The sequence below is a fragment of the Numenius arquata genome, chromosome 10 (assembly GCF_964106895.1).
Source record: "Numenius arquata chromosome 10, bNumArq3.hap1.1, whole genome shotgun sequence".
NCBI classification, from domain to species: Eukaryota; Metazoa; Chordata; class Aves; order Charadriiformes; family Scolopacidae; genus Numenius; species Numenius arquata.
The window spans coordinates 52,042,306-52,054,394 of record NC_133585.1 but is presented as its reverse complement, the minus strand read 5'-3'; the positions used below and the strand labels follow the sequence as shown (position 1 = coordinate 52,054,394).

At 42.2% G+C, this 12,089-nt stretch overlaps 1 protein-coding gene across 1 annotated transcript in view; it reads left to right on the top strand.

Annotated features, from left to right (window-relative positions):
* Window positions 1-3,672: 3,672 nt before the first annotated feature.
* WWC2 (WW and C2 domain containing 2) overlaps window positions 3,673-12,089 on the top strand; it is a 97,105-nt gene continuing 88,688 nt past the window's right edge. The window contains exon 1 of the mRNA XM_074155245.1: window positions 3,673-4,071. Coding sequence (XP_074011346.1) covers window positions 3,941-4,071 — 131 coding nt within the window. The 5' untranslated portion in view covers window positions 3,673-3,940. The remainder of the gene's footprint in view (window positions 4,072-12,089) is intronic.

Below are 12,089 nucleotides of genomic sequence, written 5' to 3'. Positions count from 1 at the left end.
CTGGATTCAACCACTTCCAGACTTGTGTTCTGAATTTTCGCATAGGCATTTTTTATTTCTTCTAGCTGATAACAGTAAGTAGAAAGGAGACAAAATAGTTATAACTACCTTTATCTCGATCCTTTTACTGTGTGCTACATGAACTTCTCCAGACCAGTTAAACACGCGTACGCAAAGCAAGAGAGAGGAACAATTAACACCTTTTCCTTGAGCATATCTTGTTATTTATCATACTTACTGATAAATACCTAAGTCATGCCACAGCTACATTGTTCCGTGCTTTTGGACAACTCCTTCATATGCACCCTTTTGTATTTTGCATAAAGCATGCTTACATCTTCTGAACTATGCTGTCTTATGCAATTAAGCCAATCTGTGGTATGCTGTCAGCTGACAATGTCAGCACAACACGCTAGGCAGGTTATCAGTTGAGATGTAGGAGGTATACTTGAAAAACTACTTTGAGCTGGGATTTATAGCGTATTTTAGGCTAAAAAGAATCCCTATGAACATCTGTTCTGCCTTCCTATATTAGACATATGAAAAAATACTGAAGGATAGCGGAAGAAATTATTTTCTACCAGTCCAAATGGCAAAAGGGCAAAAAATGAGAGGAAAATGGGATTCTGTTTTGTACAACAATAGCAGTCTTTTGAAAAGCTAAATGTTCTCACTTGTAATATCAAAGTTCTGGCATGTATTTACACAAATATTACCTACTTTTTGTCACTCTGACTTCAAATATTGTCATTTCTAAGTAGACCTAAACTGACATTCGGGACTGTAGACTCTATAAATACAAACACAATGAAGTACTCAAACAATGGAAAACGGAGGGAGGAAGGGGACAGCCTAACACTTACCATGCAACAGTTTATATTTAAGCATAAGCACATCTGTATCCGTACACACAGGGATATACACAGAAATTAGACAATTATGCAATGATCTCAGTATATTTATTTCCAAAAATTAAGAACTGCAATTTCTATTTATTTGTGCAAAAGAAAATATTGATGTTTTCCGATGAGAAGTTTTACCCTGGTAAAGATGATTATAAATCAGATCCACATCCATGCGGATCTCATCTGACCAATAATCAAAGATATGGTTCTGACTGCCTTGGTGGTGACACAGAATTAGGAATTAGGTATCAGGTGCCATAATTAACTTCAGGGGAAGTATTGACATAAATGAGATTTCAGTTTTGGCTTGGTATTACAGATTTTCTAGTCTCATGCTTTCTTTTGTGTGGATTATTTAGAGGAGTATAGGAGTGCTGCTGCGTAACAGGCCTGCTTTTTCAGGATGAAAAAGGCTGTATTGTTGTAAAAACGCCATGTTAATGCCAAAGATAAGTAACTGGCAGCTAGTTTTAGGAAGAAAAGTATATACTCTATAGCTTTTTATCAACTTACATAACAAAATGTCTTACTGATAACAAAAACTGAACTTTAAAAGGGAAAAGGAAATCCAGTTTATCCTGTCCTACAACTGCTACAGGTACTTTCTCGCTGCAGGATGTCACCTATAAACAAGTTTATAAAATTGAGTAGACTATTTAAAAGGACACAAATGTAAATGCATAGTAAAAGTGCTTTTTTGCACTGATGGAAAACAAGACTGGACTTTATAAACCAATCAGCTCATTGAAACTTAATATTCTCAATGAAAATAAATGAGTCTGTCACTTTAATAGGCAATGAGCCTGTTGCTTTCCTTAAGTGAACTTTTACAGATATCCAGAAGTTAGGACAGCTCGCTTTTCCTCCACTGTTAACTGCCAGGGCCTTACTTCATGTATGCAGTTTCACTGCACATCACCTTCATACAACAGATGTGAAAATAAAATCTTCAAGATAGACTGGAGCTCAACATACAGGTATTTTGGGGATGCATATGAGCCATTTGCAGAGATAGCGTTACAGAATAAAATAAGGAGAATGACTAAAATAATAAAGGTCTTATCTCTATCAGATTGGCAATTAGCTAAATTAAAATTATATCTTGCTGGTAAGCTTTTCTATTTAGGAGCCGATCCAACAATGGGACTTAGATACTTCTAAATTAGTTACTGCAGTACCTGTCAGATATGTGGCCTTTGAAGCGGAATCCAAAAGCTTGTTATGCACTGAACCAGTCCAGTACTGAATAAGTATAAATTGTCTCAGAAAAATAATTCATAGAGCTGAATGCTACAGCTAGCTATAATGGAGTAGATAAACAGATTGAAAAAGGACAGCTCTGGGTCTCAGACTTCCTCTTCCAGAAAAATTTTGTCACTTTAAATCAGAAACTTTGAGTGAAAAGAAACAAAACATTCTAGGAAACAGGGACTAAAACTTGGGTTACCTAGGAGTCCTAGCCACTAGGCTAAAGAGTCATATTCCCCCATAGGTGCTCCACTTCTGGTGCCAAATCTTAGGAATCAGATACACATGCAAATTAATAGAGCTCATTAAGTTACCTTCTATCAGCTGAACCATGGTAACCTGCCTGGGGTACTCTTCTCCTGTGGCAAACGTGAGATAAACACACAGTAATTCACACCTGGCTTCTATACTTAATGCACCTCAGCTGCCTGCTTTCTAGGCCAGAACTGTTCAGGGCACACATATTCTCCATTGGTACCTCTGTTGGAAAAAAAAAAAAAAAAAAAAAAATTAATTTAGGTACTTCTAGGGGTAAAGAAGGTTTCTTTTTTTTAATTTAAATTTTTAACTCAGGTATTTTAAACATCAAGGTCCATTTTAGGAACCCTTGAGCCTTACTGGAGTTTAGCGGGCGCTCACCAGGATGTGAAGCAAGGATAGCAGGACACGGGTGGAAGGGAAAGGGAACTCCACACTCCGCGGTTTGGGGTGTGAAGGCCGCGAAAAAAACTGCCTGTTTCCCAGGGCAGGCTCCCCCTTGGCCCCCAAGGGCCAGGACACCCCCTAGGGCCACAGTCACCTGGGCCACCCAAGTGGGGCCGGTAGCCAGCCTGCCCAAGGGCTGGCTAGCCACCCATCAGCCATCACGGCGGGGTGCTGCTTCACTCGCCTCAGCCCCTTCGTGCCCCTTGCCTTGCCTCAACGCACCTCAGCCCCTCACCTCAGTCCCTTCCTTCATCTCAGCCCCTCACCTTGCCTCAGCCCCCTTGGTGCCCCAGCCTTTGCCTCACCTCAGCCCCTTCATACCCCTTCCCTCGCCTCAACCCCTTCATGCCCCTTCCCTCGCCTCACCTCACCTCACCTCAGCCCCTTCGCGCCCCTTCCCTCGCCTCGCCTCGTTCCCTCACCTCAGCCCCTTCGCGCCCTCTCCTCGCCTGAACCCCTTCCCGCCACTCTCCTCCCCCGTGGGGCTGGTGGTGGCGGTGGCTGTGAGGGGACTCCCTCGCCCCCCCCCCCCCCCCCCGCCCAAAAAAGGTGGCGGGGACGTGGCTGGAGAGCTTCAGCCCCCTCAGGTGATTGTCTCCGAGGGGGTACCGCTCGTTCGGAGGCAGGCGGGCGGCCCCCCCCATCTCCTCCCCTCCGCGCTCCTCCGCCGGGCGGTTGCCGTCCCGGGGCCTGCCCCTCCCGGCCCGGCGGGCAGCGCCGGCAGGGTTAACCCTGAGGAATGCGGCGGGAGGAATGTGCATGCAGATGAGATGGATGCTAATCTCATGCTAATGAGCGGCGGCCGCGGCCGCCCGGGGCTCAGCCGGGCTCCCCGCGCCCAGACGGCAGCTGGCCTCCGCCGGCAACCCTGACCCGGGCTGCCGCGGCGCGGGCGAGGCGGCAGCCCCGGCATGGTGGACTGAGCCCCCGGCCCCGGAGGAGCGCTTCCCTGGGCGTCCCTGAGCGGCCCGCTGCCTGCCTTCTCCCCTGCTGCCGGCCCCTTCCCCGTCCCGGGTGAGGGCTTTTCCCGCTTCCCGGCTTTCTTTCTGTCCCTATGGAGCAGCTACCCCCCTCGCCCGACCATGCCTAGGAAAGCAGGGAATGGGCAGCTCCCTTTACCCGACGGCTGGGAGGAGGCGAGGGATTACGACGGGAAAATCTTTTACATCGACCACAACACGAAGCAGACCAGCTGGATCGACCCCCGGGACAGGTGGGTGCGCGGGCAGGGGTTTGGCGTGATTTAATTTAAGAGTCGATGTTGGGGCTGTAGCGGGGGAGGAGGAAATTGCTGGTGTTTGGGGAGTTCCCGACAGGTACCGAAGTTTGCGAGTCCCTCCCAAACCGGAGGCGCCATCGAGCGGGGCCGCCTCCCTCCCTCCCTCCCTCATTCCCTCCCTCATTCCCTCCCTCGCTCCCTCCCGGCTGGCGGAGCCTCCGGGACGCCAGTCCCTCCCGTGGGCCTCCCCCGGGGACTGGCAGCCCCCCTGGGGACCGCCTGCCCCCGCGACCCGGCCCGGCCCGGCGAGCTGTGGCGGGGCAGCGGGAGGCCTGGGTGCGCTCCGCTAGGCCTCAGCGAGCCCCGGTCCTCTCAGCATTGCCCCCCCCTCCGCCATCCCAGGGTTGTTTTGCTGCCCGTTCCAGGTCTTCAGGGCTGTATAAATCGGCAAAAACCTCCTCGGAAAGCGCTTGGGCGAGCGAGGTGACCCGCCCGGTCAAAGGCTTCTCGCCCAGGAGTCCAGTCTTCCAGCTGGGGAGGGATTTTGGCTCTTTGGGGAGGCTTCAATGGCTGTTTTTGATAGGTGGGTGAGAGACGCCCGAGATACCTATTGTAAAACGTGTGTGTTGTCCAAAGTGGTCCTGAAAAGTAACGAAACCCCCCAAACTTTGTGCGTATTATGAAATACAGTGTTGCTATGGACAACAGTGCCATCTGATTATCAAAAAACTTTTAATAGGCATTAAAAATGTATGGAACAAGCTGCACTGAATTATAAATGAAGGCCTCAGTTTGTGTTTCCCTGGTGAAATCGGAAAAAGGTAGCTGTGGCGAAGCTTGCTGGCTGTAAGTTGCGTGGGGAAAGTTGTGACAAGCATCATATGCTGTGTTAGGCCTCCTTCTCTCTCCTGCTTGCTGTAACAGCAAATTCCAGCAGCGACAAACTTAATACTTAAATTCCTTTGTACTTCAAAACATGTTAAGTGCCTTGTAAATAACAGTGAGTTGGGAAGGCATACAGGACAGTGTTATTTATTACACCTGGCCTTCTCAGGTGATTGAGTTTTGGGTTGTTTTTTTTTTACCTCAGACAATAAAAGCTGGGTTTACTGGCTCTAAAAATTTGAAGTTTTGTTTAGCTTCAGACTTTTAATTTGTTTTTGCAAAGCAGCATACAAGGTGCCATGATTGAGATAAAGCAAAATGTCACATTGGAGTGTACTCATTATAATACCACCTTATGAGTATACTTATTTAAATTTTTTTTTTTTTACACATTCTGTAGTCCTGAAAAGTTCAGGAGTATTCATATTTGGTGGTAAAAGCTGAGTCTTCACTCTCATTAACAGAGTGGACAGTGAAGTGAGTAACACTTTTGTGTTTGCCGTCCTGTAGAGATAGGATAAATATTGTTTCATTAATATTTTGATTACAGGTGAAAGAGAAATTAAGCCCTGAGACATGATAATCTGTAATGAGAACTAAGGAAGTAAAGACCTTTTTCAGAAAGAGTGATGTTTGAAATAATTGTTAACCTACGTCAGTCATGCAAAACAGAGAGAGGGATTTTGCCCTAAGTGCTTGAGAGAATCTGAGCTCTAGTGTACATGGCTCGACTGTGAAGCTGAATTGCCTGTGCAGACCAGAGACTGACAAGCCCATTTAATGTGCAGCTTACAGTATTTGTGTTTACAATATCTGTATTTACAAGCTGTATTTATATTGGTGACCTTGTTTGGAAAAGTGAATAAGAAATGCATCAAAGTCCTGTGATGACTTTGCTCTAGGTTCCATTGTATCTTCCACATATTTAGAGAATATATGTTTGGAAGCCATGCAGGACATAATTAGGGCTTGCTGTCAGAAAAACTGAAAAGTGATCTTCCAAGTTTGTCAATAAAATAACGTCTGGATTCGTGCTGTTTCTAAAACTTCTCTTAAATTGTCAAAATGAAGATAATAGATTCTACAGAAAGACTGAAAACACATTCCTTTGTTTGATGGTACTTTAGGACTTCTTTTTTCCCAACTATTTTTCTCTGATGGAGGTCATAAAGTTTTCATAATGTACTTGTGGTTTATTACAGTACATGGGCTCCTAAAATCTTTCATTGGTAAAGCAAGTGTAGAATATAAAGTTTTTATGGACAATATTCCTTTTGCTGTTGTTCCACTGCATTCCCTGGATGATTACATAGAAAAGTCACGCTTCATGTTTTAAAATAATTTTTATCCTCTTTGATTTAGAAGATACAAATACTGAAGACCAGTGCTGTGAGACATCAGCCTTATGTCTGTGGGTTGCCAGGTGCATTTGAGCACAATTAGGAACCTCTTTGTTACTGGTTTAAAATATTCATGTCTAGAAATAAGCTGTTGAAAATACCGTATTTCAAAGCTTCTTGGAAAACTTCTGGTGGTGTTTGGTTGGTTGATTTTGGTGTTGTTTTTGTTTTTTTTTTTTTAAATACAATGATGCTTTTTCTCAAGCTCTTTTCTAGACTGTTCTGACAGTACATGTATTTGTTACTGCTTATGTAGTGCTGGTCTGTTAATATAACGATAGCCTTGTGTACAGCTGTGAAAAAAAAAAAACCCAAACCTCATATCAGCTTCAAGCTTGGAGCTCAGTTTTCAGTTTTACCCACTTCATTTATCTGAGTAATTCCATTGACATGGGAGAATCTCACACTTGTAAGGGCAGGAGCGACTTGGCTTGTTGTCGAAACTATTTGAATTGCTCTGTTCTTTGGGGTTTTTTAATGTTTTGCACTGTTCAGCAGTGGTTTTTCTCTCCAAACGTTTAGGGTACTGGGTTGGTTTGTTTTGTAGACCAGTGGCCCAAAAGAGAGGGCACTTTAAGATACAAAGTGTGATAAAGGGAGAAACATAAAGGTGAGAATATGGGAGTTGTAGTAACATTTCCACTCACTAAATATATAGATGTTATTTCTTTGTTTATGACTCCAAGCTACAGCAAACTGAGAACTTACTGATATTGACAGTTCTTCTGAAATTGTCTTATTGTAAGAATGGCAATAGCCCAAAATATTGTATTCTGCTACTACTTGACAAAGTTATAAAAAGTCAACTACGGACTGAAAAGGATGACCCAGATGAAAAGGTGAGAAAGGGCTTAAGGAGTTCATACATTTCCTTGAAGTTCCCATGGAACTCTTTCAAGTTCCTGGGATAGTGGGTTACGGTAAGGTGTTGGTGTGGTTTGGTTTTTTTCTGATAGACAATTAAGAGGGGCTTGGGATGGAGACTGAAATTTGAAAAGGAAAATTTTTAGTTTTTCCATCGTTCAACATATTTTAAGTAGACCTCATGTTTGTTGTATTCCTTAGTGGAACCAACAGAGTAGAGCACCAAGGAGGAGCAGAATAGGCGATAGGAATCTCGGTACCCTCAAATCTTCAGCAGCTGGATGATGTTTGGTTTTCTTACCAGGAATGCAGGGCTTCTTATCTTGGTTTCTACATAGGAAATTGTCCGTGCTCCACTACTGATCACCACTGACTCAAAACAGAGATAGATAGATATATTTATTATTTTTTTTTTAAATAGCTTGTCTAAAATGAGTTCCACATCACAAATTCTGAAGCTGTAAGTGATCTTTATTTAAAAGTTTATCTGCTCTCCTGTCAGAGTGGTAAGGACTGAGCTGCTATGATAACAGAACTATCCTTTCTTTCTGCCTTCCTTCTGCTGTGAGGAAAAATCTGTTTAAAATATATTTGTACTTCTGAAATAGTTTGTAGCATACTTCTGCTAGAATGTTTCTAGAGTACTTGTTAACTATATAACCAAAAAAGTGCTTGAGAAACATCGGATGTGCAGAAACCAGAGAACTTTACAAGTTAAGAGAGTGTGAAAGGGTTTTCTTTATGGTGATGTGGAGAGGGAATGCAGTTTCCATTGCTGCTTTCACCTTTTGTAGTGAAAACACTACATTTTTTTTTCATGGAATTCTGTAACTTGTGCAAGATTTGTCTGAATTAGAACACTTATGAGGTTCAAGCAATTAAATGTTGTGTACCCCTTTTCCCTTAGAAAAGAAGGGCATTTTGTTCCCTTTTTCCCTGGAACTTGCTTTTTCTTCTCCTGTGAACAGCAGAGGCTGCGAGGAGGGAAGAGGCTGAGGTTGAAGCTACTTGAGCAGGGGCGCTTTCATCCTGTCCCTTTCCTGGGCACTATGGTAGCTCAGGGGTGTGTGGTTAGAAGGCTTCCAGTCACAGTGGAAACTCGGAGAAATAAGAGGTGTGTAAGATTCTGCTCTGGTAAAAGTTAAAAGTAGCAAATAAGAGGCAAGCAGAAAAGGGAATAGCGTGATGGGAGACATCATCAGAGACTGGAAAACACATTTGAATCGATTCTTTTCTGCATCAAAGTAAGCTGTGTTGTGACAGATGAGTAGAATAACTTTTTCTAGCTGAAGCGTCTGTTGTCTGAGGCAAGTTCAGTTCTGCATGAAATCGGTGATTGCAGGATTTCAGCTAAAATAGGAGAAAATTCGGAAACGTTAAAACTTCTGGATGGGTGGAAGGGAACAAAATTTAAGCGAGAAATAGTATGTTTCACCTGTTCTTTGCAAAATAGTGATGTTAAATTGAAGTGTTAGTCATTATATTCTGAAAGGGATGGATCTTAATTCTGTTTTAAGTGCAAGTCTCAACATTGCTGATTTAAGGTACAACTGGAGCGGCTACCTGATAAATCCTTTCTTTAGGCTGCGGCTTGCTAAGAACGAATTTAACGGCAAACCATTACTGAAAGGCTCCCTTTCTCATTCCCTTTCTATTTTCTATTTTCCCTTACATATTTTCTAGTTTCCCTTACATCTCCCTTGTTTGCTAGTAGCTGAGGAGGGAGTGGGGTTTTTACATTTTTGGTAGCGTGGAGATGTTGAATGATTGCCTTAACATACCATATGAAATTCTAACCTTAATAAGAAATAGTCACCTGCCTAGTTTGGAAAATCAGTAGAGGATCATTTGATATACAGTTGTACATTTTGATGTACAACTTGCAATAATCCTGTAGTGAGATAGGACAATTTTTTTTTTTTTTTCCCCAAATATATTTTTTTCTACCTTGTTTCATCCTGTAGTATCATTTGCTGTTTTTTATCCCAATTCCACATAATTTGTTTGCGTCTCCTTGTCTGCTCAGGAATGTGCATATTCCCTGTGAAACTGTCTGGTATCTCATTCTGGTTTCAGTGACAGGTTGGGAACTGCTTTACCTTAATTGATGTATATTTATTCAAAATAAAACCTGTGATGCAAGTACTGAACTCGCAATGAGAGACTAGCTGTGCCTGAACTTCTGACACCTTCATTTGTTTATCCAGTGTAAAGCAGAATTCTAATATTACAGTGCTAATATAGCTGTGATAGCATCAGGCAGTGTTAAAATACATGGTGATTGGGTATATGGGTTTCTTAACCAGTCTGTCATTTGCTTGGGGCTACATGTTGTTGATTTTAGCATTAGTGAAAATGGCTTTGGTAACTCTGAGATAACGCTTTTATTCTTTATTTCTCGGTGTTTGTGTGTGTGTCTGTGTGTTTGTGATAGGGCTGCACTATATCTTTCATCTCAGAGCATGTGAAGTTAACAAGTCAGGAAATGCTAGGGAGTATTTGCTTATGTGTGCAAAGTGTGTCCCGCTGGTTAAAGCCAAGGACTGTGACCTGGTATGTAAAGTGGGGCAAGTGGTCTAGACTGTGGTTTATCCAGACCTATGTTTGTACTGCTTACCTGCTGGAGCTATTTCGATTAAAACCCAGCTTGGCTTACAAGATAGTGTTACCGTAGTTGTCGTGCACAACGTAAGCCTTAATGGGAAGTTGTACACAAGAAGGAAAATAGACCTTTTCTCAAATGAATGGAGCTGACCTGTTTGCTAGAGATGTCCTACTACAGTATGGTTAAATGAAGGAATACTTCAGAACTCTCTTATATTTTCAGAGAAGGGGAACTGGCTTTACTTTGAAATAATGTCTGTGAAAGAAGTTCTAATTTTTACAGAGGTAGGGGCCAATATATAGATCAAATAGGACAATTTACAGCTTTAGAGATCTGTACAGGTTACATCAGTTCTCGTTTTTCTCCAGTTAAATAACTTGTGTTCAACCCTGTGGTTAAAATTCTATGTTTTGAAGATCATAGAATGGTTTGGGATAGAAGGGACCTTAAAGACCATCCAGTTCCAACCCCCCTATCATGGGCAGGGGGACTTGGGGGGAGATTGCCTTCCCCCTACCCCCTTCTTTAACTGTACTTTTTAAGGTTAATTTGCTTTTGGAATTTTTTTGTTGGTTAGGACTTCTGGAGTAGAGGCCATCTGTCAGTGGTATGAATGTATTCTGTCAACTGAAACAATCATTTGCATCTCACAGAACAAGATAAGGTGCTATCCTTTGAACTTGGATACTGTTTGTACTTGAAGAAAGGCAACTTTATCTCATCAACTCTGAATGCGTATTGTATTCAAAGTAATTGGGTATGTAAAGAAGTATTGTCTTGGGACAGCAAACTCAAATTTCTGCATACTCTTGCTGCATACTATACAATACTGTATGTTGGATCTGCTTTGGTATGTCTGTGCTGCTGTTCTCAATTCATTAAATCAAACTTTATTTGAAAAACAAAAAGAACAACCATACTGGAATGCCTTCCATAATATGCTGTTTGTTGTGATAATCAGGCTTTCAGTGAGGAAAGACATCTAGAAGAATCTGTGTTTTAACTAAATCCTGTTAGGACAGTCTCCTTGTATTAGCAACTTTCTCGTGTTATTAATGATGGAACAATACTTGACACACCTATTGTTTCTTTTTAAAGTACTTTTAAGTGCTAAACTGTAGTCTTGCCCATGTCTTACAGCTATGTGGGACTTCATTATGCTTTTTGTATACTCTTGGGGATGTATTTCCAGGGGTACCTAAGCCCACTGTCCATCCAAAGCTGACCCCATATTCCCAAGACCTATACAACGTGTACTCGGTGTATTCACATATTACCAAATGAAAAATCAAGTCCTTTTCAGTTCATTCTGTCAGTGCTCTCTTAACGCGTTATGCCATCTTGTGCAGCAATTTGTGATAAATTTTCAAGTATGACCTTGCAAATGTTAGGTATGATTGTATTTTTTCTGAGGCATTGCACTGATTTTAATCACATTTCCAGTAATGGACAGTTTAATTGTCTGCAAGATCTGACCTAAATGATATTTTGGTGGGGTTTTTTTTTTGTTGCTTGAGACTTTTAGTGCAAAGGCTTTGACTTACTCCCCATTTTTGGTTTGGATGGAGTTGTACGGTGGTGAACGATTCTAGTTTGGTGTGCTGTGGACTTCTCTGACGGATTTGCAAAATAAGCTAGGATGTGAATTTAAGACCCAAAACTATTCAGTACTGAATTCCAGAGTGAACAGTGACAAACTGCCAAAACTGGAATTGGAATGTCCGTAGAGTTGGAGTGAAATAGAGAAAACAGGATACAGCTCAGGTGATGTGATCTCCGAGGGTCTGACTTGAATGTCACCCTTCTGAAGCAAATAATAGTGTTCCCTTTAATTTACTGGATTGGAACGTAGACCTGTAGAGAGGTCTCTTCTGTGTTTCCACATCTTAATGTTCTGGACAGTAGGAGTTTTGCCAAAGTTTTTTTGTATTTCCTACATTCTTTTGCAGTGCCAGCTTTGTTTTGTGCAGAAGTGGCAGACTGAGCTAGCACTTTAGTGGGTTACAGCAGGAAGAAGAATCATTTGGAATGGAAGTATTAAATATTTAAAATACATTTTGCTGAAGCATTGGGTAGTAAATGACTGTACATAAAGAGGATGCAATTCCAGACCACGCTCTGACAAGAAGGAAAGACCTCTTTCTGTTATTTTGTGAGCATTGCAATGTTTGAAATGAACTGTTAACACATTTACCACCATTCTGGTGAATTAGGAGAATGCTATGGATGTGAATAATCATCCGAGACCTCTACAGGAC